The 26,827-nt window shown below is 43.7% G+C and overlaps 1 protein-coding gene across 4 annotated transcripts in view; it reads left to right on the top strand.

Annotated features, from left to right (window-relative positions):
* The window catches only part of KCNAB3 (potassium voltage-gated channel subfamily A regulatory beta subunit 3), a 379,854-nt gene that overhangs the window by 270,054 nt on the left and 82,973 nt on the right, over positions 1-26,827 (top strand). For all 4 annotated transcript variants that reach the window (XM_085636869.1, XM_085636867.1, XM_085636866.1 and 1 more), the window contains exons 3-4: positions 9,663-9,700; positions 11,596-11,675. In XM_085636869.1, coding sequence (XP_085492995.1) covers positions 9,663-9,700; positions 11,596-11,675 — 118 coding nt within the window. The remainder of the gene's footprint in view (positions 1-9,662; positions 9,701-11,595; positions 11,676-26,827) is intronic.

Genomic DNA, 26,827 nt, shown 5'->3' on the forward strand with positions numbered 1-26,827 from the left:
ATCTGGAGGCCTCTTTAGTTGTTTAAGGTTTTAGGATAGCCCTGTAGCTCCACCATGCTTTGGGGATGGCACCTTGCGATACCTGTGCTCCCCTCAACATGCACTACTATGCTAATGCCGACAGGCTTCTCGCCCTCCTGGCGCCTAAATTTAAACTGCCCTTTAAAACACAAAACATTGCCCCTTGTGGTCACGGACCCTGGCATAGTAGTGGCCAGCGCCCCCCCCCCCTCCTAAGTGTACCTCAGACCGCAAGAGCCACACGCTCTGGATGGACACTGCACCACGATGCCCCTAATTAACGCAGATTGTCAAAGAGACCTGCCCTTTCCAGACGACCCCTTATAACACCCCTTGTCCTTACTCCTCCCCTCTTGACGCCCAGGGCAATAAAAGAGAGGGGTGTGTGGCCCTCTCTTCCAATGGTGGCCCCATGTATTGTATTGTATTGTATCATAGACTTGTAAAGTGCAGACTGTCACCCTACGGCATCCTGGCGCTTCGACTTATCAGGTGACACCAGCAAAACAGAGATCCTATTTCCAAGGTAGAGAGCTCGTTTTACTCATTCCTAGGGAAGAGCCAGGTCTTCAATCTTTTTCTGAAGAGAATTAGGGAATTAGATTGTCTAATACTCTGGGGCAGATCATTCCAGAGGCGAGAAGCTGCTACTCCAAATGCTCTGCCTCCCATCCTGGTCTTCTTAAATCTGGTAGCATTTACCAGATTTGCACTGGAAGAACGAAGGTTTCTCCCAGGAATATACCAGGTGAGTTTCTCCTGCAGAGGTACTGGGCCCAGACCATGGACTGCTCTGAATACAATACAGAGAGACTCTGAATTCTCTTTTTAATGGGTAGCCAATGAAGGTCCATTAGAGCCAGCGTCTTTGAGGATCTCTGCTGCTTTCTAACACCAGTTTTGCTGCTATAGACTGGACTCTCTGCAATTTCTGTAGTACTGATTGTGGTGCTCCCAGGTACAGAGAATTGCAGTAGTCCAGTCTGCTCAAAATTATACTCCTCACTACAAGAGGTCTGGTGGCACTAGGCAGTAGTAGGAGAATCTGGCGAAGTGCTCCTAGCAAGGAGAAGCAGATACTAACCATTTTATTGGCTTGTGACTCCATTTGGAAGCTGTCATCCTTTGAGACCCCTAGGTTACACACTTTTAACTGGAAGCAGTGGTTTGTCCTTAGGTACCTGCCTCACAAGGGAGCGACACTTGGATTCTGTCCCCTCTACGTCACCCTGCGTGCGTCGCGGCCAGCTGCTTAAGGGGCGCGTGAACAGACGGAGAAGGGTGCCAGGGTTTTTGCTGTTCCTCGTGGCGAAGTGACCTTTGCGGCTCCTTCCCTTGGTATTGGAGCCGTATCTGCTACCTATAGGCACAATCGGAGACGCGTTCCTACTGGCCCTCTCCTCATCTGCTAGTATTGGCTTGTGGCCGCTATGGCCTTCCCGCGCATCCACCTGCTTGGTATTCCGTGGTAGTGCTGGGCGCATCACTGATTGATCTCGGTGCAGGCGAGGCCTGCCGTGCAGACTGTCACTTCCACACCTCCTCTCTCCTTCTTCCTGGTCTCAAGGGCCATTTTGTGGCTGACAAGGATGCGCTGATTGAAGGCGGTGTTGCAATTATCTGTGGATCGCGTCCCAGTGAGACCAGGCGGGTCCGTCAGGACGCACACCTCGGGGGATGCTTCACTGCAGAGATTGTGCGGATATTGTGTGTACTGAAGCTCGTGTTCAGCTTGTCCGCGTTGGCCCTCAGCTCTGAATGTTTCTGGCCCTCTGCTGCTCCAGTGCTTGTTTCCTGTTGTTTTTTGTGTATGACAGCGGCTCATCGGAAGGGGGAGGGGGCAGAGGGGCATTTTCCCAGGCCCCCATGCATTGTCAGTACCTCACACTCATACTGCAAAATGTACTGATAGATTTTGAAGCAAGATTTCCCTGTTTATTTAATGGTGAGGCCATACTAGTCACTGAAATTAGGGGTGAGGGGCCAGAAGGGAAGGGGGATGCTGCAGCACCCCCTAATTTAACGATGCTGGAGGCCAGGGGGTGATCGAGCAATAAAGATGCCTTTAAATTTAGTTTTTAGCTTGTCAAATGTCAGGCTAGTCAAATTGCTGCTTTTTCTTTTAACATGGAGATTGATGTTTACTTTTATTTCTCTGACTACAAAGGGAGAGGATTTTGCATTTGCCAAGCTTGTTCAGTTCTGGAAGTGTGAAAAGAATGGCTGTTGGATGTCTTTTTTTCTAACACATAACAACATTTAAATGCCTGTCAAACAACTGTACAAATATTTCAAATTATAGCTCAGCAGTTATGAAAGCACAAATGAAGCACATTTTATTTCTAATTCTAAAGTGTGATGGAAAGAAAGATTTTAAATGGACCAAAACAAATCAAGACACTTTACTTGGTGATGTCCAATTGGTATATATTGCTGAAAAACGATTTCCACATTATTGTTTGTGCGCTAGATAGTTTTATCAGTAGAACTAAATGCCAGGGTGAGTTTTGTGGCTGCTTCAACGGAAAATGTGCTGTCTGGTGCACTACCCCACCATGCTGTAGCAATATATTTGTTGAAGTGTGCTCTAAAATGCACTAAGGGCTACATACACGCCCTTATCACTCTCTTGCGGAATGAGCGTGGTTCATTTGCTATACATGGTCTTTGTGTGATGCTTGGATTTTTCACAGTGACTTCAGTGATCTAACATTGATGGTAGCACCCTCACTCTGAAAATTGTCCCAGAATCACTGGAGAAGGCAGCGAAGACAACTGTACGAATATATGCCACCGGATTAGACGCTGTGTTTACTGTTTCCCCGGAGCCAGTGTTATTAACATGGAAGCAGATGCTTGGGCTTAGAAGGTCCCTGCATTAAAATGTTGACCTGGTCCACTCAAAAACTTCTGACAATCCGGAGGTCTACAGACTATGGGATGACCCCTTCTCTGCGCAGGAATGATGCCAGGATTTTCAGCACACCTGGTAAAATAGCATTATTCCCGTTGGAGCACTCCCAACACACTGAAAAAAGCCATACTTCTGGCCTTCTGTAGTAAATGGAGCCACCAATAGGTGCCCCCCCAAAGGCTGCTTGCTGTCTTGCCCCACCTTATAGAAGGCTGACCCTGCCTGTGGGGAGAAAAACCATTTCCGGGGCGGGGGGGGGGGGGCTTAGGAGGGACGGGGGGGGGGGCATAGGATAAGGGGAAGCTTCATCAACCACTTCTAAAGTATCTCTGAAAAACAGTTTATATTTTATCAATGCATTGATAAAATGTCTTGAAAAATAACTGAGAATCATATATTTTAATGGAATTGAACGGTAGCGATACAATTATTTTTCATGGAAATGTCTTCGATAATACCTACTCAATAATTCTTAAAGTCCCTTGAACATTTTGGATACCACATGCAATTTTTTCCACTAATTTTACATACTGAACAGTATGTTTGCTCCGTTTCTGTGCTGTGCGGCATTCCGTCTAGGTTCTGCTATACAAAATCCACATACAAACACACATGCATTAATCAAAAAAGGATTTCTTTTTTACATTTTCCTTCAAGGTTCACATTCTTCTCCCTCTGATCTCACTTGGCATATTTCACTGATGAAAGGTTTTCAACTGGTTACATTTATTGTAATAAATTAAAAAAACATTTTTAGATATCTGGGGCATGAATGTATTTAAAAACTGGAAAGTCGATGGAATGGCACAAAAAATCTTTCACAATTTTTAAAACTCAGACGTTTCCTATGAAGTCACTACAGAGAATCAAAAGCAACAATTTCAAATGAATAACTCAACATTATAATTCTCAATGTGGGTGTTGTTTGAGTGGAATTTTCAGAATCTGTTGAGGACTAGTGATGAAAGGGCACATCTCCTTAGTGGAGTTGTATGGATTAGTGTACATTTTTATGTACTCACAATATTTAACATTTAATTTAATTATTGTTAGAAAATATTTTACAGGTCAGAGTTATCGACAAAATTATTTTACGTTGAGGACGGTCCAGCATGAAAAAGTGTGTAGGCCATTTGGGTAGGATGAGCCTGCCACATGACTAGGTGCATTTGTTGAAGGGCTATTGTGGTAATATTTTGAGATACAGATAGAGGGAGTGTTTGAGACACCAAACTTTGATTGCAAAATTTGCTCTTGCTTCGTTGATGGTGGGTGGTGCCAAAGGTAGAGGGGCTGGCCTCCTCTCCTGCAGGGATGTTCTAAGGCCGTGACAAAATTACTTTTACCTTATTTTGCCCGCCTGTGGTGGTGTTGTAAGCATCCACTCTGTGTGACTACTAGCCCTGGTCAGAAGACATCAGTGCTGGGTGTGTGACTATATCTTTGGTTCCTGTCCCTTTCTCCATGCCTGTTATGCTTCGGGTTCCTGCAGAACATAGCACAGATGTCTGCAGTAAGTGCTTTCACCCACAAAGCTGTCTCACCACCAAAACTAAAACAAGAATGAAATTGATGCTGAATATTAAGGGTTACAGTGGCTAATTAGAGGAGAGGGTGGTTGCCACTAGCCCACCTTGGTCACATGGTGAAGCACCTTGCACCATGCGGCTAGGGGCCATAATGGTACTGAGTGTGCGACACTAGCTCACTTTGGAGACCATGAGCTCTTCCTCCGGTACTGCACTTTGGTGCTGTGAACATTACTAGAAACACTGCAGAGCAGGCCTCTATGCTGCCAAAGTCCTGTGCATAGAGCCATCTTTGGTAACTGTGGTGGAGAAGTCCTGAGGCTAAAAAGCGGTGCGTGCTCAAGCGGTCTAGAGCTGAAGTGGAGGAATCAGAAACAGCTCCAAGGAAGAGCACATGGACAGAATATAGCACAACCACAGCAGACCCAGTGAGGGGTCCCAGGCCCCCTTTCAGGGTGATAGCAATAGCATTTTGGCTTTTTACCAGCACTCATCTTTCCCAAGCATCCATTGTACTCAATTCATTTAGAGGAGAGTGGAGCATGCCCGGTGCAAGCATTTAATTGTGACCAATGCATTCAGAAAGTGGAGCGGGTTTCTATTGAGCAGTAGATAAACTTTTATTGTGCCAATTGCATTTGAGCAGAGAGTGGAGTGGGTATTTTACTGCTCCCAATGAAGAACGTGTATTGCACTCAATGTACTTCAATGCAGATTAGAGCAGGCCTTATTTTGCACCCAATATACTTCACATAGAATAGAACAAGTCTTTTATTGCACCCAATGTACTTCAATGCTGAGTAGAACAAGTCTAATATTGCCCCCAATGCAGAACTTGTATTGCACCCAATGTACTTCAATGCAGATTAGAGTAGGCCTTTTATTGCACCTAATGTACTTCCAATGCAGAGTAGAGCAGGCCTTTTATTGCACCCAATGTACTTCAATGCAGAGCAGGACAAGGCTTTTATTGCACCCAATGTACTTCAATGCAGAGCAGGACAAGGCTTTTATTGCACCCAATTCAGAACTTGTATTGCACCCAATGTACTTCCAAAGCAGAGTAGAGCAGACCTTTTATTGCACCCAATGCACTTCAATGCAGATTAGAGTAGGCCTTTTATTGCACCCAATGTACTTCAATGCAGAGCAGGACAAGTCTTTTATTGCACCCAATTCAGAACTTGTATTGCACCCAATGTACTTCCAAAGCAGAGTAGAGAAGGCCTTTTATTGCACCCAATGTACTTCAATGCAGAGCAGGACAAGGCTTTTATTGCACCCAATGCAGAACTTGTATTGCACCCAATGTACTTCCAAAGCAGAGTAGAGCAGGCCTTTTATTGCACCTAATGTAATTCAATGCAGAGGAGGACAAGTCTTTTATTGCACCCAACGCAAAACTTGAATTGCATCCACTTTACTTCCAGTGCAGAGTAGAGCAGGCCTTTAATTGCACCCAATGTACTTCAATGCAGAGCAGGCCTTTTATTGCACCCAATGTACTTCAATGCAGAGCAGGCCTTTTATTGCATCCAATGTACTTTAATGCAGAGTAGAACAAGTATATTATTTCACCCAATGCAGAACTTGTATTGCACCCAATATACTTCAATGCAGAGTAGAACAGACCTTGTAGTGCACCCAATATACTTCAATGCAGAGTAGAACAGACCTTGTATTGCACCCAATTTTCTTCAATGCAGAGTAGAAGTATTTTGTTACACTCAGTGCTGAGCTTGTATTGCACCCAATGTACTTTAACATAGAGTAGAACAAGTTGTTTATTGCACCCAATGCACTTCAATGCAGATTAGGGCAAGTCTTTTATTCCACCCATTGCAGAAATTCTATTTATTGAATTTCAATGAAGTTTGGTGCAGATTCTTTGTGCCCTGGAGCACCTTTGTTGTACCCACTGCATTTGAACTGAGAGTGTATGCCTCGGCGTCAAAGGCTGATGCAGCAGAATTTCTTACGCAGTTGATGCAATGCACAGGTTTTTTATTAAAACAGCTGCAGAACCCACTTCTGAGGCCCACAGCTTGGAGGGGCACCCCAGGGAATGGTAGGACTCACAGGAGGCAGAGTACAGCAGAACCAGCAGAATTGTAGGAGGCTTTTGTGTCCCTGAGACTTCAGAAAACAGGAGGCAAGCCCTTCGAGATCACTTGGATGGAAGGTAAAGGGACCTTCCAGCAGAGCCAGGGAGCAGCAGGCAGAAAGCAGAGCAACAAGCAGAAAAGCAGTACTTCCAGAAAAGCAGTCCAGTTGAGTCCTTTAAACAGCCCTGCAGGTCTTCTGACAGCAGTTCAGTTCAAGATCCAAATATGTCTGATTTTAGGGGGTCAGAGATCCAATACTTATACCCAAAGTGCCTTTGATGTATGGGGTCACTTCAAAGAAACTCTCTGAAGTGCACAAGGATCCCTTTCAACCTAGTCCTGTCTGTCAGGCTAACCCCGGGGGGTAAATCAGTGCTTTGTGTATGGACAGAACACCACCTATTGAAGTGTGTCAGTCGCTCGCATTCCACCCTGCCCAGGAAGACCCATCAGAATTCAGATGAATGCAGATGAGTGGTCAGAGTCTCAGAGTGCAGATGGGCTTCACTTTCCTGTGTTTGTAGCTGTCTAGAGGGAATCCACAAAGTGTTGCTGTCACCCAACCCAGGCGTGTATTGGAGACAGGCTGTCAGTCGATAGAGCAGTAAATACAGAGAAATGTTCACTTTCTAAAAGTGGCATTTCTAAAACCGTAAGGTTAAATCCAGCTTCACCAGTAAGGAGGATTTATCATTACCATTCCAAACATGTCAAACATGAAAAAGCTGCTCCTCTCTGATATGGAATTACAGCTTAAATGTATATTAAGGAATTCCCAATTCCCCCCTATGAGAGGAGTAGGCCTCACTGTAGTGAAAAATGAATTTTGCTGTTTGTTACTACCAGGAAATGTAAAACTTAAAAGTACATGATCTCCCTTTCAGTTACACAGCACCCTGCCCTTAGTGCTAATTAGGGCCTATCTTAGGGGTGACCTATGTATAATAAAAGGGGAGTTTCAGGCTTGGCAAGTGGTTTTAAATGCTAAGTCGAAGTGGCAGTAAACTGCACACACAGGCCTTGCTATGGCAGGCCTGAGATAGGTTTGAAAGGCTAATTGTGTGAGTGGCGTAATCAGTGCTGCAGGCCCACTAGCAGCATTTAAGTTACAGACCCTGGTTATATGGTATACCACTTTACATGGGACTTAACAGGTAAACTAAATATGTCAATCAGGCATAAACCATTGTCACCATGTTTTAGGGGAGAAGCACATGCACTTTAGCACTGGTCAGCAGTGGTAAAGTGTTCAGAGTCCTAAAGCCAACAAAACAAGTTTGGAAAAATAGGAGGATGAAGACAAAAAGATTGAGGTGACCCTTCAGAGAGGGACATTTTCCAACAGTGCCCAGTGTATTTCAAAGGAGAATGGAACACATCTTTTAAAGTACTCAAAGTAGAATTGTTTTAAACCTAATTCATTTCAATGGAGAGTGAAGCAGGCGTCTCGTGTTCCAGCAAGAACTTTATTCTCAATGCTTTTCAAAAGAAAATGGAACCTGTCTTTTGCAGGACTCAATGCATAACTTTGATTGTGCCCAATATAACCCAACAGAGAATGGAGAAGGCACTATATTGCACCCAATGCTAATGTCTTTATGTGTCTAATGCACTGTGAGGGGAGTAAAGCAGGGATTTTACTGTGTCCAATACATTTCAATGGTGATTATTGTGCCATTCTATTTTAATGGGGGTGGAGGCAGATCCCTTGTTGTAGCAGGAGATGGTCAACATCCTATCACAACTGAATGCTCACATTTCATACCGTATGTGGGAAATGATGCATTTCAAGTGGGAGGTCAGGAGGGCCCTTCCTTGTGGCCCATGCATTTGAACTGGGAGTTGCAACAGGTCCATTATTGTGGCCAGTGCATTTCAATGAGGAATTTTGTCAGGTTCTTGCTGTAATCAGTCCATTACAGTGCGGCTTCTGTTAATTATTTCTTTGCCATTTGAAGAGGCCCGGACTGACATAGAAAAATGAGCCATGTTTTATTTTCAGCCCCTTACTGTATAATCTGGCAAGCCTACATGGATAGTAAGACTGTTTAGAGCAGTGGCGGTTGGTCGGGGATGGTGGTGGGAGCAGGGAGGGTGGGGGGGCTTAGGAAATAAATAAAAAAACAAACCTTACCTGCTGGTTGCCGTTGCTGTCATCTCTCCTCAGCAGGCTTCCAGACTCCCCTAGCCAATCACAACGCTGCTGATAGCAGCATTGTGATTGGTCTGAATGCCGTGGTTCGGCGATCAGAGAGGGAGTAAATGTCTGGGCACGTTCTCCACCAACCTGGGTGGGGAATATGCAAAGTGCGCATGACTGTTTGGCTTCCCGAGACCGCCAGCCAAACAGTTGTGCGCACTTTAGGTGCAGCAGCAGCCAGTCCTCCTCCCTTTTACGTGGGGAGCCCAGCTTCGCACCACCCTAACCTGGCGGCAACTGCAATACTACAAATAAAATGATAATAACACTCAATTATCTTTTTATTTTTTCCTTTGCACTGCTTTAAAGCAGTGGGGCAACACTCCTTCGCCTTAGCTGAGGAGCCACCACTGGTCTAGAGGTAAGTTTTGGGTGCTCCCCCTAAGATAAATAAAAATGAAACCAAATAGTGATTTTGCAACAAATGCTTCAAATATTTTAGAATGCAATAGGTGTTAGCGGCAGGTGTGAAGAGAGGCTCGTGAAATGTCCCAGTACTCCAGGCTCAGGCTCTCTGAAAGTACCAGCTAGTGTACTCCCTGCAGCAGCAAATCCTGTTTGCACCTATGAGAGACATGTGACCTGCTCCTGCGGGGGTGCTTTAAAGGCTAATCCCTTAAACTAGCTCTGAGCCCCCTGATACCTCACGGGTTTTGTTCCTGGAGTCCCCAATGGCCGGTCCACCTTTGCCCTGAAAGTGTACATCACCTGACCTTTCTAGCAATATTTAGCATTTTACTTAATTATTGTGAGAAATTATTTTATGGATGGGAGGGAATCTTATAAACTTGTAAAGAATGGTGTAAGATTTTTGTGAAAAGATGCTGGTAGATTCTGGTTTACCTTGCCCTCGAGTTACCTGATAACTTATGTTTTTTCTTCTTCCTCCACAGGTACTTGGGTGACCTTTGGCTCTCAGATCTCTGATGAGGTACGTCACTCTGTGGGGGTGATGTGATTGGCTAGACACTCCATACTAGTTACATGATGCTGAATTCTAGGCCCCTAATATGACTGTCAGCCAATGGGATCAGTGGAGGATGAATGGAGTTGGCATCCATTGTAGGTGCATACTCCGTTTTGTAAACAGCATGCACCTGGTACAGAACAAAACTAAGAGAAGGACATTGGTGAGCTGGGTAGAGGCTTAGCAGCTCTCTGACCCCGGAACTGCAAAAGATAGCTAACTGGGAGGAATTCCACCCATTTGATCAGTTAACCAATTTTATGTTAGGACCGTGATTGCATTGTGTAAAGGGGAATGCACCTGGCCAAAGAGACTTAGGGAGACCTTTACTAGTCATACCTCTAGCGAACACATGTTATGGTTAGTCTATGTTACTGTTAGCCGATGTTGTGGTTAAATAGCGGATGGTTAACTTTGTTAAAGTTTGCTGAATTTTGTTGACTGTAGCTAAACTGAACTAACTATGATTAGCTAAACTAACTAAGCTAACCTAGGATAAATACAACTAAGTTGTTCTGTGCAATTCAGTGTTATTGTTTGCTCTGAAAGTCTATTCTACGTTACTGTAACCTATACTATTATCTTAATATATATAATAGTATGTTGGGTTATTCAGAGCTAGGTTAGATTTTTCTGCACAACAAAAAGCTATGTTAGGTTCTCCTATGCCATTTTATGTTTTCCTATGCTTTGCTATCTCATGCTATGTTATCCTATTTTATATTATGGCATGTTAATGTATTCTATTCTAGGTTACGTTATTCTGCACTACCATATGCTATGTTAGGTTATTCTATTCCATGTTATGTTATCCTACACTTGGTTACCTTGTGCTATGTTACTTTAAATGATGATTTCTTATATTATTTTGCATTACAGTATGTTAGGTTGCTCAATGCTATGTTACGTTTTCATCCACTACCATATACTATGTTAGATTATCCCATGCCACGTTAAGTTATCCCACACTTTGTTATCCTATGCTATGTTACTTTAATCTATTCTATGTTATATTTTTCTACATTACAGTATGTTAGGCTTCAGAATGCTAGGTTAGGTTATCATGCTCTACCATATGCTATTTTTGGTTATCCTACACTGTGTTATCCAATGCTATGTTATTTTAAGCTCTGCCTGGTTTTCATGTTCCACATTACAGTATGTTAGGTAACTGCATGCTCGGTTAAGTTATCCTGCACTACCATTTATTATGTTAGGTTCTCCTATGCCACTGCAAGTTATCCTTCGCTTTGTTATCCCATGTTGTGTTACTTTAACTGTTAATATGTTATCCTATTCTACATAACAGTATGTTGCGTTACTCTGTGCTAGGTTAGATTATCCTATATCATGTTAAATTATCCTACTCTTGTTATCCTGCACCATTTTATATTAACCTACGCTATGTTATTCTATTATATTCTACATTACAGTATGTTAAGTTACTCCATGCTAGGTTAGGTTTTCCTGCACTATTGTGTGTTATGTTAAGTTATCCTATGCTTTGTTAGCCTAGTCTATCCTAGTCAAAGTTGGATTATCCAATGCCCTGTTAACTTATCCTTTGCCTTGTTATTCTCGGTAAGGTTATTTTATGCAATGCTAGATTATGATTTTCTGTGTTATGCCATACTGTGTTGCCCTCTATTGTGCTAGGTTATAATTTCCTATGGAAGGGTATCCTATGCTTTATTACACTATGTTTGATTTCTTGAGCTATGTGATATTATGTTTTGGGTTTAGCGTTCAGGAGGTTCCGTGCCAATCGCGATAGTGACCAACATGTGTAATTGATGCCCAGCCATCTGTATGGCAGTATTAGTTATTTTGAAAAATTGTGTTGTCGCAATTTTTTTTAGGTGGCTGAAAATTTGATGACTATCGCCTATGAAAATGGAGTGAACTTGTTTGACACGGCGGAGGTGTACGCCTCAGGAAAGTAAGTGTGAGGAGCAGACTGGAGTAGGGAGGGTCTGAGGGCAGACTTTGGAGACACGCGGAGGATGTAGTGTGAGCACGTATGAGAGGAAGGAAATACCTATATAGAGGGAGACTGAGAGGGGACAAAGTTTGAGAGTAAGTCCCTAACAACGCCATAATGACTTTGGCACCATTTAACAAATGTTCACAAAACTTTCCAGAAAAAGTGTATCCACCTCGGCTCCTTCTTAGAATGTTTCCTGCTGATCCATCAAGCAGGGGCAGGAAAATCAACAAAACGCTGACATCCCATGTTAATTTCCATGGGAAATTTTAGTTCTCTGATATAGAAAAACAGTTCAATGGAATTACACCCAACCTGGCAGAAAGTCAGACCTTTACTCTGAAAGTGAGTGTTTTCTGATTTGGTGTAAATCTGTTCTGCCATTTTCGAGACATTTGCTTTTGCACAGGGGCTTGGGTTGGCCATAAAGGTGTTTACGCTCAGAAAACGTTGGGTATAATTGGACAGTTGATACAGCGGTACTCTGTGTTACCGAAACCTGGTATGGAAGTTGTTCAGGGTTGATGACAGGGCCGGACTGGGAACAGAAACCGGCCCTGGCAAACTGCTCAGCTGGCCCCCCCTGGGGTGAGGGAGAGTGCAGCCGAGCAGTTTGCGAGGGCCATTTTCAGCCTATTTTGTTACCGGGGGCCGATATTGCTGACCCCCGGTATCAAAATCGGCCCCCAGGGGGCCAAAACCGGCCCCCACCCTAGCAGCCTACCGGGAAAACGCCCGGTGCCCGCTATGGCCAGTCCGGCCTTGGTTGATGACCTGTGGTTCCATGTCTCAGCCAAGTTTCTGTGTTAGGACGACTCCTCCTGGACCCAAGCTTGGTGACTACTGTGGCGTTAGGGCCAAAGGACATTTCTGACAGATCTGAGGTTATGGAACAAGGACTCTCATTGGAGCCAGTCATGGTGATAGGTGCGAGGATAACGCCCAGAAACTCTTATGTGAACCAAAAATAACAATAGGTGAAGGGCTAAGGATGTAGGGAGTCTTCTGTCAGCCATGCATGGCAGCAGGTGTGGGGTTAAGTATAAGGACAGTTTATGTGAGCTGGATGTTTCAGCAGGTAGAGGGGGGGTTGTTTAGGGCGCATAGGTTCCAAGATTGCTACAGTGAAATGAACTTTGAAGCAAGTGCATGGTTAGGGTGAAACAGTTCTAAATTTGAGGCGCTGGCGATAGGAGGGGTCCAGCGGCACTCATTTTTGGGAGCCTCTGCTTATTTTTTCTCATCAGTCTTTTGCCCAGAAGAAGAGAGAGAGAAAAACACAGCAAAGGAGGAGGAAGAGAAAGACAGAAAAAAGTGTCAAAGAAAGAAAGCAGGGATGAAAAAGAACCCGAGAGGCAGTGGTGCTGGAACAATTTTTAGAGTGGGGTTGCTGCCATTAATGATAAATACCTGAAGTCATAGGGAACGTGAAAAATCCATGCGTCACGCAAAAGACAAGTGATGCAAATTTATTCAGCAGGAGAGTGGTAAATGTATGGTATCTAGCTGGTGGTGTGGTTTGGAGCATCCTGGCAAAAATATATTGCTAAAGTATGGTGTGGTAGCATGTTGTCCTTACAGATTGCATATTTTCTATTAAATTGGCAGCAAAATTCACACAGACATGCAGTTTTACTGATAAAATGATATACTAAGTAAAGTGTCTTCATTTGTTTTGATACTATTAAAATTCAAAATAGTACAAAATTACGACAAATTCACTTAATTTGTGCCTTCCTTCTGAAATATTCATATGGTTCATTTATAGGTTTTTTACTGTTATTGTGTGCTAGAAGAAAAACCTGACATCCTACACCCTCTCCTTTCAATTCTCAAGGTATCCCAGCAAGATTGCTAGATATTTCATTTTACAAAATCCTCTAAGTTTTCAGTCAGAGAAAGAAAAGTAAACAATCTACATGTTAAAAGAATAATGAGCAATCTGTCAGAAGACATAGCCTGATATTTGACTCGGTCTTTAAATGCATAGCAAAAGTGACAATATAGAAAACATTTGTTTAAGGCATCTTCAGAACTCATTCTCCTTCTGAACTCCAGTTGATTTATTTTGGAGGTGTTTGCAGCACTCCTGCACCCCTACTTCCAGCGTCTATGCGGACAGTGATTGCATGACAATGGATGGAAAAGGCATGAGGTGGAATCAAGACTAGACAGCCTTGGTATTTGTCACCCCAAAGGCGGGTTCTGAGAACAACTTTAGGCCCGGCACTTATTATTTTACAAAGTAAGCACTGGCTGGCGAAAGGAGTCTTCTGTAGTCTAGGTATGGTAGCAGGGGTGGGGTTAGGGCAGGTGTCTGGTCTGGGCCAGGGACTCTCCCACAAGCCAGACCTGAGAGTATCAGGGTGTTGGTTTTCAAGGGACACCGTAGAGCCCGGAATAGGAGGTCCCTTTAACTGATGCTACATTTACTTCCGTCTTCCGTTTTTATCCCTCCCTGACCACGTGCAGTTGTAATGTCTGTAAGTGGGAGAGGTGAGGTTGGACCTTCTCTAACAGCTCTGTGGAAACCAGCGCTTTGCAGGACTGGCCTGCTCTTCCATGATCTCCATGAAGCTGCATCAATTATGCATGGCTTCTGTGGTGTGTTCAGCAGAACTCATAACGAGATCAGGCCTCAGGCAATGTGCGCTCTGTTTTGATTACCTTCGTTTCTCAGAATCCCCCGAGGGCCCAGTGTCTCCGCTGCCTCTTATCTGTTTATGTCCCTCAGGGTGTTAATGTAACAGGAGCTAAAACGAGTTTCAAATGTTCTAGCCTCCGATTTAATTTCCATGAAAATTGTTTCATGCGTGTCCAAGAAGAAGGGACAGTGTATTCCTTCAAAATGCCCACCTGCCCAGTTTGCACCAAACTTGGGGAAATATTTTAAAGGATGTCCAAAACTTGTCATTTTTTTTATTTAACATGGGGTGTTACTTCGGACACATTTGTTGGGTAGAAGTCAGAAACCCCTCGATATTAGTCCACCAGAGCTTTATGGTACACTGGTGTGCGGTGTGCATCCTTTACAGCACTGTCATTACATCAGAGGTAAGTACATTGCAGTCATTACATTTCATGTAAGTACATCGCAGTCGTTAGATAGGAGATAGATACACTGAGGTCTGTTTTTAGCGCCTTTACATCGTGGTACTTTTCATCGCAGGCATGTCATTTTTAAATACATTTTAAGTGTCAGAATGTTAGGTTTATGTATATGTTTAACTCTATCCCTATATATTTATTTATATACATATATTAAAATTATATATTCACTGAAAAAAACAAATGTTAAAGTAGCATTATAGTTAGGTGAATCTGTCAGTAATGTTTTAAATAACCACAAAAATTCACCAGGTATAGTTAGCAGAGTTAACCATAACCTGCACCCTGTCCATGCACTGCTTATGATCTCACATATTACATCACTCATGACATGTTCTAAGATATAATTTATGAAATCACTAAGGGCATCTCAAATGGCATCATAGATGACATCATCCAATGAGTGTGCTAGTTTGTTTTATAGTTTACATAGCGGCAGGTAACTACCACATTACTTTTCTACCTAATTTTGTACACCCTGTGTCCAGCTAATAGATGTAAGTGTTTACAAAATGCATGTGCTCCTAATGCATCATAGGTGTGTAGAGGTATTGAACACATTATAGATGTTTGCATTGAATAATAACTCTGTGTGCAGGTGACAGATGACAACTTGTGTCCATTATGTTCTAGACACTTTTTCTAGGTTTAGGCTCTACAGAAAGTTTGCAACAGGGCAAAGATTCTACAAACAACATACTAAGTATTGTAAGCAGCCTTGAGTTATTAGAACAAATCATTTCAGCGTGACAATTTCTATGTAAAATAGATGACCGTGTGCACCAGGTACTAACCTATGTAAATGGGCTTGTTTTACTTCAGAAGATGGGCTATTTGCAAAGTTTTCACCACAGTATGAAGGCTGCAGGTAGTATGATCTTTAGCACCTTCAGACTTTGGTTATTTTCAGTGAATAGTGTATTCTTTTGCCAAGTATTGCATAGAGTGTAAATTGTTCTTAGCAGATACTTATCAATACGCTTGTGTATTTCTCATGAGAGTTTCACTGTCTGCAAATAGTGTGGTACAGAGTAAACTCTCTCCATAGAGTGAATACTGTTTACAGTACCCACTTCTCTACTCATATCATCTTCATTTCTCAATGTGGGTCTCAATGTGACTATCAGGAGTTGAATACAGATACAAATTTGTCTGTGGTAGGGCATTCGTTTTGGAACAGACATGCAGTATCTTCAGGAACTTGGCTTTCTCTGAACAGTTGTATACAGATTACACATATATGCAATGAGGGTTTACCACATATCTGTGGCGGATTGTTAATGTAAACTACGCTACCCGTGAAATGTATGGTACATGATTAATGTGCACATAACCCATGTTTTCTATACCTAAGGGAGTTGTCAGACGTCATCAGCAGTGCATTGCGGGGGTGCGAGTTATAGTAAGCTCAACTAACTATAACAGGCACATTTTTCTGGTTTTGTACGAGTGAAATGTCCAACTAACTATAACGTCCCTGAAACATATGTTTTTGTCAGTAAATTTCAAAGTTTTTTTAAATGATAATTTCTAACTATAACGTCCTTGAAACCTATGGTTTTTTCAGTGAATTTCTAAGGTTTTTAAATGATAATTTCTAACTATGCCTACAGAGGTAGGACAAGTGAAGAAAGAGGAAGAAAGGTACAGAAAGAAGAAAGAGAAATGCAGAAAGAGGCAACAGAAGTCCATAAAGACGAAGAAAAGTGCAGAAAAAAGCAAGAGATATGCAGAAAGAACCAACAGAGGTGCAGAAAAAGACCTTGTTGCAAAGTCATCCTGTGCCCCCAACATTTTACTGACTGGTACTGGTGGTAACTGACTCTGGCTAACCAGGCCCGGAGCCAGTGCTATGCTGAAAGACACTTAGAATACAGTGAAAGCACCTACATACACTACAGTATACTATGGGTTGGGGTACCCCTGTGATTGGCTTGACCTCCCCTGTTAGGCCCTAGTACATAATAGGGCAGGGGGATTAAAACTACCTCTAACTCAGAGATGCAGATAGAGGCAAAGAGATGCATAAACAGGCATGATAGGTACGTGCAGAAACAGGAAACAGGGGTGCAGAAAGAGGCAAGTGTGGTGCTGAACGAAGTAAGAGCAGTGCAGAAAGAACCAACAGAGGTGCAAAAAGAGGCAAGAGGAGTGCAGAAAAAGGTAGGAGGGTGCACCAAGAGGCAAGAGGGGTACAGAAAGAGGCCGGAGGGGTGCAGAAAGAAGGAAGAGGAGTGCAGAAAGAGGCAAGAGAATGCTGAAAGAAGCAACACAAGTGTAGAAAGAAGCAAGAGAAGTATAGAAGAGGCAGGTGAGGTGCATAAAGAAGCAACAGCAGTGCAGATAGAACCAACAGAGGTGCTGAAAGAGACAACAGAGGTGCAGAAGGAGGCACGAGGAGTGCAGAAAAAGGTAGGAGGGTGCACCAAGAGGCAAGAGGAGTACAGAAAGAGGCCGGAGGGGTGCAGAAAGAAGGAAGAGGAGTGCAGAAAGAGGCAAGAGAATGCTGAAAGAAGCAACACAAGTGTAGAAAGAAGCAAGAGAAGTATAGAAGAGGCAGGTGAGGTGCATAAAGAAGCAACAGCAGTGCAGATAGAACCAACAGAGGTGCTGAAAGAGACAACAGAGGTGCAGAAGGAGGCACGAGGGGTGCAGAAAGAAGGAAGAGGAGTGCAGATAGAACCAACAGAGGTGCTGAAAGAGACAACAGAGGTGCAGAAGGAGGCACGAGGGGTGCAGAAAGAGGCAAGAGAAGTGCAGAAAGAAGCAACAGGTACAGAAAGAGGCAAAAGAGGTGCAGAAAGATGCAAGAGAGGTGCAGAAACAAGAAAGAGAAGTGCAGAAAGAAGCAATAGAATTGCTGAAAGAAGCAACAGAGGTTTTGATAGAAGCAAAAGAAGTGCAGAAAGAGGCAAGTGCGGTGCAGAAAGAAGCAACAGGTGCAGAAGGAGGCACGAGGGGTGCAGAAAGAAGCAACAGAGGTGCTGAAAGAGGCACGAAGTGTGCAGAGGGAGGCAAGAGAAGTACAGAAAGAAGCAACAGAGGTACAGAAAGAGGCAAGAGTGGTACAGAAAGAGGGAAGAGAGGTGTAGAAAGAGGCAAGAGAGTTGGACAAATAGGGAAGAGGAGTGCAGAAAGAGGCAGGAGGGGTGCTGAAAGAAGCAACAGAGGTGCCGAAAGAGGCAAGAGAGGTACAGAAAGAAGCAAATGAAGTGCAGAAAGAGGCAACAGAGGTGGAGAAAGGTGCAAGAGAGGTGCAGAAACAAGCAAGAGAAGTGTAAAAAGAGGCAATAGAATTGCTGAAAAACGCAGCAGAGGTTTAGAAAGAAGCAAGAGAAGTGCAGAAAGAGGCAAGTGAGGTGCAGAAAGAAGCAAGAGCAGTGCAGAAAGAACCAACAGAGGTGCTGAAAGAGGCAACAGAGGTGCAGAAGGAGTCACAAGGGGTGCAGAAAGAAGCAACAGAGGTGCTGAAAGAGGCAGGAGGTGTGCAGAAAGAAGAAAGAGAAGTGCAGAAAGATGCAACAGAGGTACAGAAAGAGGCAAGAGTGGTGAAGAAAGAGGGAAGGGAGGTATAAAAAGAGGCAAGAAAGTTGTACAAATAGGGAAGAGGGGTGCAGAAAGAGGCAGGAGGGGTGCAGAAAGAATTAACAGAAGTGTTGAAAGAGGCAAGAGAGTTGCATAAAGAAGCAAATGAAGTGCAGAAAGAGGCTACAGAAGTGCAGAAAGATGCAAAAGAGGTGCAGAAACAAGCAAGAGAAGTGGAGAAAGAGGCAAGTGAGGTGCAGAAAGAAGCAAGAACAGTGCAGAAACAACCAACAGAGGTGCAAAAAGAGGCGTGAAGGGTGCAGAAAGAGCAAGAGAAGTGCAGAAAGAAGCAACAGAGATGCTGAAAGAGGCAAGAGAGGTGCACAAAGAAGCAAGATAGGAACAGAAAGAAGGAAGAACAGTGCAGAATGAAGTAACAGAGGTGCAGAAAGAGTAAAAAAGGGTGCAGAAAGACGTATGAGGGATACAGAAAAAGGCAAGCGAGGTGCAGAAAGGGAAGAAGGGTGCAGAAAGAGGCAAGAGGGGTACAGAAAGAAGCAAATGAGGTACAGAAAGAGGCAACAGACATGCAGAAAGAGGGAAGAGAGGTACAGAAAGTAGAAGAGATGGGCAGAAAGAGGCAAGAGAAGTGCAGAAAAAGAAAGAAATGTGCAAAAAGAATCAACAGAAATGCAGAAAGATGCAAGAGAGGCGCAGAAAGAAGCAAGAGTGGCTTGCACACCATTAGTACCAATTTAACACCCATATTTAGCAATAAGTAACAGGTGACCATTTTAGGTTTGCATAGGGCCATCTACCACACTTTAACTCTTGTTGCTGCATTTTTGGTAACGTTTGAGCCGTTTGAGCTAGAAACAAGGCTTTTTTTGTTCAAATCTGCAGATTGGGGAGCAGATGATGGATTATGTGGCTAATGCAGAAAATATATAATTGTACGAGACTCGGTGCAGCCAAACAGTCGCATAATTCCAGTGGCCCTGCTCATACCTCTGACTAGGTCCACAAGTGCTCCTCAGTGATTCCATCTTTTTTTGTCTCACTGAGTTCATAGTTGAGCTTCTATAGAAACTAGGAAGACTAAACCTGAGTTTACTACTCCACAACACAAACTACAATACTACATAATTACTCTCCATACCACATAATTCCACTCCACATAATTCCTATTCACTAAATACCACATACTTTCTATCCACATAATTTCACTGCACAACATACCACATAATTCCACTACACACAACGTACATCCACTCCACTCCAAAAAACATTAGTAAAAAACGCTTACAACGCCAACTGCTCTAACTCTCGCAAATTTTAAACCTATTACATTGCAAACACTTCTTTAACTAGTAGTCACATTTGCAGAGTGGTGAACAAAGGGTGCTGGGCCTCTGACCAGCACTCAAGAATTCCGCTGTGTAGGATTTACTGGAGGTACCAGAAGGGCTTCTTGGCCCCCAAAGTCTGTCAGGAGTAAAGTGGACTTCTTCCCCCATTGTGTAGTCTGCCAGGAGGTGTGTTTGCAGAGTGGTGGAGAAAAGGGGCATGGCCTCCGAAGACGCCTTAGCAATCCTACTGTGTGGGACTTACTGGAGGTAACAAGAGGGGTACTCGGAGGATGAAGTCCACTTGTGTCCTGAGGTCTTCAGGACACAAGAGGACCTCATTGCCCCACAAGAAAAGGGGCATGGCCTCCAAAGACGAGTTAGCAATCCTACTGTGTGGGACTTACTGGAGGTAACAAGAGGGGTGCTCGGAGGATGAAGTCCACTTGTGTCCTGAGGTCCTCAGGACACAAGAGGACCTCATTGCCTCAACAGCAGTGCACCAGGAGCCGAGTTTGCAGATGGGTGTAAAAAGGGGCATGGCCCGGACCACCTCTCTGCAATCCAGCTGTGTGGAGATTACTGGAGGTACCTGGTGAGCTAGTTGACCCTCCGGGACCCTCAATATTTAAGGGGAATTAATGCAGGAAGGGGCGGTGCCTCTGGTGAAATGCTGGCTTTTAAAATTGTTGTTTTTTGGAAGGGGCTGTGTGGCCCCCTCATTCCTTTATTATTTTGGGCCCTGGGGACCCCATCCCCCAGGGCCTGAGCATTTTTTTTTTTAAACAGGAGGGGCGCGCGTGGCCCCCCTCCCATGGCCGAGCACCTCATCCCCTGGAGCATGGCCACATAGAGAATACTTTTATTTAAATTATGTGTAAGGAGGGGGGCTGGCAGCACCCCTCCTGAGGCCAATATTACCCCGGGAACCCCATCCCCCGGGGCTGTGCCTCGATGTTTTTTTAAAATTTATTTTTATTTTTTAAATTAGGGAGGGGGGCGTGTAGCCCCCTTCCCTTGGCCACTTCTGGCCCCGGAGACCCTATCCCCGAAGCCTGGCCTCACTGAGGGGACCGTGGTGGGAGCCCCAATGGCCCCACAGTCCCTGCCAGCTCCCCGCCTCCTGCGGGAGCCAGCATTGCTTTTGAGCAAGAGGAGCTGCTGACATGCAGCTCCCCTTGCTCAAAAGAAATCCTGCTTTGCTGCATTGAAGCGAGAGCAGGTTTTCCTGCTCTCGCTTCAATGAAGCAAACAGAAATGTTCCGGGGGTGGGCACCCTGGGACATTGCAGGAGCCGGCCCTGGGGGATTGCGGTCCCCAGGGCCATCAAGGGCTCTAGGAGGGGGCCCCCTGCCAATGTTTGTAAAGCCCCGGGGAGGTGGTGGTCCCCGTGGCCTGGATGTCGGTGACGGACCCCCATATTAGCATATTAAATGCCCCGGGGAGGTGGTGATCCCCGGGGGCACTGTGGATAGGGGTAAGAGCCCCCCCACACTTTTTCATTCTATTTAAGCCCCGAGGAGGTGGCGGTCCTCGGGGCATGGGGGGCCGTGAGGCCTCCTCTCATAATTATTTAAAGCCCCGGGGTGGTGGCGGTCCCCGGGAAGCGTGGGGGGGTTGGGACCCCCATGTATTTATACATCAAGTCCCATTGAGGTGGCAGTCCCAGGGGCTGTGGGGGGAGCCGCGTGCCCCCCACATTCAGTTAACTAAGCCCTGGGGAAGTGGCGGTCCCCGGGGCTGCGGGGGCCACCATGGGCCCCGCATATTAATTGGTGATTGCCCCCGGGACCTCACTCAACCAGGGGCTTATAGAACATGAAGCGAGGGAGCCAGCGCTTCATTTTCTTTTTTATTTTCTCGTCCGGATTTGCGCACCCAGCGCAAATTCGGCCGATTTTGGGCCTGGGGGTCCCTGTGTTTCTACCCTGCCCCCTTTTCTTGTTTTTCAACCTTTTTTCACTCTCTTTCTTGTGACTCGGTTACCGAGTCACAAGATGACTGGCAACACTTCCTGGTTTGGAGGTTTGGCAGCCAATCAGAAGTCAGCTCGTGCTCGGGAGGAGTCGTGACTCGGTGCTAAGATATCGAAAGTTTTCTTTTTTCAATTTCTTAGGAGCTACTGAACAGATTTACACAATTAAAAAAAAGATCACTCTCTGAACCAAGAGCTACCCTTTAGCCAAATTTGGTGTAATTCCTATGGAAATTAACATGGGGAAAACATATTTTGGGACCCCCCTTTTTCCTCGACCCCCGCTTGACAAATCACCCCGAAACTTTCAGCTGACCAGAGCAAGTCATTAGTTTTGAAAATTTTGCGAACATTCGTCCAACGGCGCCAAAGATATTGGGAGAAGAAAATAGAAACAAGGTCCTAACTATAACTACCTAGGTAGGGAATATATATATATATATATATATGTATGCCGAAAATCTTCTCCGTAGGAGAAATCAGGGTCGCACTCCAGTTTGCTCGGTTTGTAGAAGTTTTATTTCAATATTCCATCAGCAATCGTGCCAGACACACAGGTCTCCAAACCAACGCATTTCGGTATTCTCACAATACCTTGGTCACGGTCAATTGTAACGTATCACATGATTGGTTTATAAAGAAAAAAACTTTCAAGGAAATGCTGGTTACATCATTTCCTGTTCCCATCAGGACTTACTCCATTGGTTTATGGGAGTTGTAGTCCGATGACTTTATGTATGTGAACAATTATATCCATAAAGTATCAAGAAAAAACATTGAAACAGTGTAAAATTAAACTATTTCAAAGCGGCATAAAGTAATGAGAAACAAATCAATTCAACAATCATCAGGTCGACTTTCACATGTGTCCATGGTACGAACTATATTAGTTCCCGTAAACCTGCAACATCAGAATTATTTACGGTAAAAGAGGTCTAAGGATTTTATTAATGCCCAGCCACCAAGACGCAACCAACGACTTACTACAGGAATGGGGTGAACATACCCTTAACTCATCTTTGGGATTAATCAACATACTGGTGAAACATGGTGAAATAGCCTTACAAAAAATAAAGGAACAATTACAGGAATTGGAAAAGGAACTTGAATCTGCAAAACTGAACCCTGAAATGCAAAAATTTAAAGAGGACTTGGAAGGCCAGATAGATAAACACGAGGACATTGTACGCAAACGCAAACACAACAAATTTGTGCGAGACACTATTGATTATGCTGAGGGCAGAATCTTCACCTTCGCAAGGAAATTTGATCCCTTCCAACAACCGGGATGGGCAAGTAATTTAACGGCCATATCCAGCAGCTTTTCCTCTCTGGCATCAACAGACCCCAGTGGAGGTGAATCAGAAACCCCCATGGACAGTACCAAACAAGTTTTTTTAGGGGATATGCGCCGCGTTTTACAGCAGCGACAATGGGAACAAAATCAGTCGGCGCAAAGACAACCCCGCGGTCGGGGCAGAGGAAGACAATGGTACCAAAGAAGAAGAACCGAAGGGGCCGAAGAAACAAGCAGCGAGACAGAACAAACTGGTATCAAAACCAGGAGCATGAGACAGAAGAAAGACAAATGATGGATGAATTACAAGTGGTAAACCTGTCTAAACATGAACTATCCTCAGCAGAAATCACACTTCTTAAACGTGGCATCAATTTTTGTCCTGTACAGAAAATGGATTTAGCCCAAATGAGAATAGACTTCTATTTGTACATCAGAAAGATTAAATTGGCGAAATTCTTTCTGGAAAATCAAAATAAATCCAAACAATCAAAGTCTCTGGAACAACCAACATCATCACTACTGGCCAAAGAAAGCAGTGACTTCCTCACATTACTAAATCTGAATGCAGAACAAGGGGAGGATATATCTTTAGAAACAGCATGCCCACAACTGGGAGCAGGTTTAAGCAAAAAACATCCGAAATCAAAATTCTACCCACAACTACCGCCCGGCAACAAAATCGACCTCTTTCAGGAAGCAGTTGTCCACGACCTCTATAAAATGAAGAAGATTAAATACAAAGACAATCTTACCAAGCATGAAAGAGAAGCACTTGAGAAATTAGCCAAAGATCAAGACTTGGAAATCAAGATGGCCGATAAAGGTGGCAACATCGTGATATGGGACAAAACCCTTTACATCACTGAGGCCATGAGACAATTGCTGGATACTACCTACTATGAAAAACTACAGACAAATCCCACAGCAACCTTTAAAATGGACATCGACAAAAAACTGAGAACTTGGTCTGCACAAAACCTGATCAATGAGGAGGAAAGCAAGTACCTCAAGGTTGATTTCCCGAAACTGGCAACAATGTATTTTCTCCCGAAAATTCACAAACACCGAACAAACCCACCGGGGAGACCTATTTTATCAGCCAAAGGTTCCTTATCAGAACCCATCTCAAATTACATTGATTTCTTTCTGATCCCATACGTAACCAAATTACGTTCATACATAAAGGACACCACACATCTGTTAAAAATTCTCGCAACAATCAAATGGCAAAGCACTTATCATCTAATCACAATGGATGTAGTTGGCTTGTACACCAACATCGATAATGCATTGGGCTTGAATGCCATCAATTTCTTCCTACAAGACAGAAACATACATTACAAACATCACAACGATATGCTGTTGGACATGATCAATACATGTCTTACATGTAACATCTTTTTGTTCGGTGAGGACCTTTTCCGACAAAAGAATGGGGCGGCCATGGGCTTTTCATTTAGTCCCAGCTACGCCTGTTTAACAATGGGCTGGTGGGAGGAAACTGTCGCATGGAACAATCTGAATGAGAAATATACCAATCACATAGTGAGCTGGACTCGCTTCATTGATGATCTATTCATTATTTGGAATGGAAAGACAGATGAATTTGAGGAATATTTTTCTATACTCAACAACAGTACAAAGGGTTTGAAATTTACCTATACAATCAGTAAAGAAAAAACGACTTTCCTAGACACCGAAATCTATGTGAAAAATGATCATCTGGAAACTACACTCCATCGCAAGATAACAGCTACCAATGCGACTTTAGAAGCAACAAGCTTCCATCAACCCGCCCTAATATCAAGCATACCTTACGGTGAATTCTTACGTTTAAGAAGAATTTGTAGTGAAGAATTTGAGTGGAAAAAACACAGCGCGGGGACAATTCAAAGATTCAAAGCCAGAAAATACAACACAAAAATTGTTAACCGATGCTGGTCCAAAGCCAACAAAACCACCAGAAATGAATGCCTTAAACAAAAAGATCTGGAACAACCGTCTGACACAGACCCCATCCGACTAATCATGGATTTCTCCTTGGAATCAAGAGAAGTAGCCAAGATTATACAAAAAAATTGGAAAATCTTACAAATGGATGGAACAATTGGTGAAAAAATGGGATCTAAAGCTACAATAACATTTCGCAGAGCAACCAACTTGAAGGATCGACTTATACATAGTCATCTACAAATCAAACAATCAAAGGAAACTTGGCTCAAAACCAAAGGATTTATCAAATGCCACAACTGCAAGGTATGCCAAATTGCACAGCCCATCTCAGAAATTTCAATGGCCAGTGGGAAAGTCTGGCACATACGAAACTTAATATCTTGCAAAAGCCAATATACCATTTACATTATTGAATGTCCATGTAAGTTAAAATATGTGGGGAGCACCATATGCGAACTAAAAAAAAGAATATTAGAACATGTTCGCGCCACCAAGAACAGAGACAAAAACAACGCAGTGGCAAAACACATGGACATGTATCACAATGGCAATTGGAAACTGTTGAAATTTCATGGGATAGAATCCATCCCTACCTTGACACGCGGTGGTAACAGAGAGAAAATGCTACGCCAACGGGAATCACACCATATCCTGAATTTCAGGACTCTGGCACCAAATGGATTGAATCAGTCGGAAGAACTTTACATACACATCTAATCACTAAACCGCACAACAATATAACAATTGAAAAAGATAGATGAATACCCACTGCTCATTTTGAGAAACTCAGTGAGACACTCCACTAGAGGAGAGCAAACACTTGGGAACAATCTTTTACCGTAAATAATTATGATGTTGCAGGTTTACGGGAACTAATATAGTTCGTACCATGGACACATGTGAAAGTCGACCTGATGATTGTTGAATTGATTTGTTTCTCATTACTTTATGCCGCTTTGAAATAGTTTAATTTTACACTGTTTCAATGTTTTTTCTTGATACTTTATGGATATAATTGTTCACATACATAAAGTCATCGGACTACAACTCCCATAAACAAATGGAGTAAGTCCTGATGGGAACAGGAAATGATGTAACCAGCATTTCCTTGAAAGTTTTTTTCTTTATAAACCAATCATGTGATACGTTACAATTGACCGTGACCAAGGTATTGTGAGAATACCGAAACGCGTTGGTTTGGAGACCTGTGTGTCTGGCACGATTGCTGATGGAATATTGAAATAAAACTTCTACAAACCGAGCAAACTGGAGTGCGACCCTGATTTCTCCTACGGAGAAGATTTTCGGCATTTATTAGCGGTTCAGGTTCGAACCGCGAGGACCACGCACCTTTATGCAGCGCCGCCCATCCGGTTTTCGAACCATTTCTGAGAAATATATATATATATATATATATATATATATATATATATATATATATATTATCTACTGGAGGTCGCCAGTAGATAGTTATAGTTACAACCTAGTTTCCATAGGAAATCTCAAAATTCTATTTTGAATAACTTTGGCGCCGGTTGACGAATCCTCGCGAAATTTTCAAAAACTAATGGGGCGCTCCGTTCAGCTCCTACCCTGAAAGTCTCGGGGGGATTCGCAAGCGGGGGCCGAGAAAAAGGGGGGGTCCCAAAACACGTTTTCCCCATGCATTTTTCCATAGGACCTTTAGTCGCAGCTACAGCCCGAACGGCTGAACAGAAGTACTTGAAATTTGGCAGAGAGGTAGCCATAAGGTCAAGGAAGTGCCTTTTGCAGGTCTGGTGTAAATCTGTTCAGTATTTCCTGAGAAAATAGCATTTAAAAGCATATCAATAGCTATACGCGCGCACCGTGCGCGCACGGTGCACGCACCCTGCTGTGCGCGAGCGCAATTCTGATTGGT

This window comes from Triturus cristatus, chromosome 12 (assembly GCF_964204655.1).
Source record: "Triturus cristatus chromosome 12, aTriCri1.1, whole genome shotgun sequence".
Classification (NCBI taxonomy): Eukaryota; Metazoa; Chordata; class Amphibia; order Caudata; family Salamandridae; genus Triturus; species Triturus cristatus.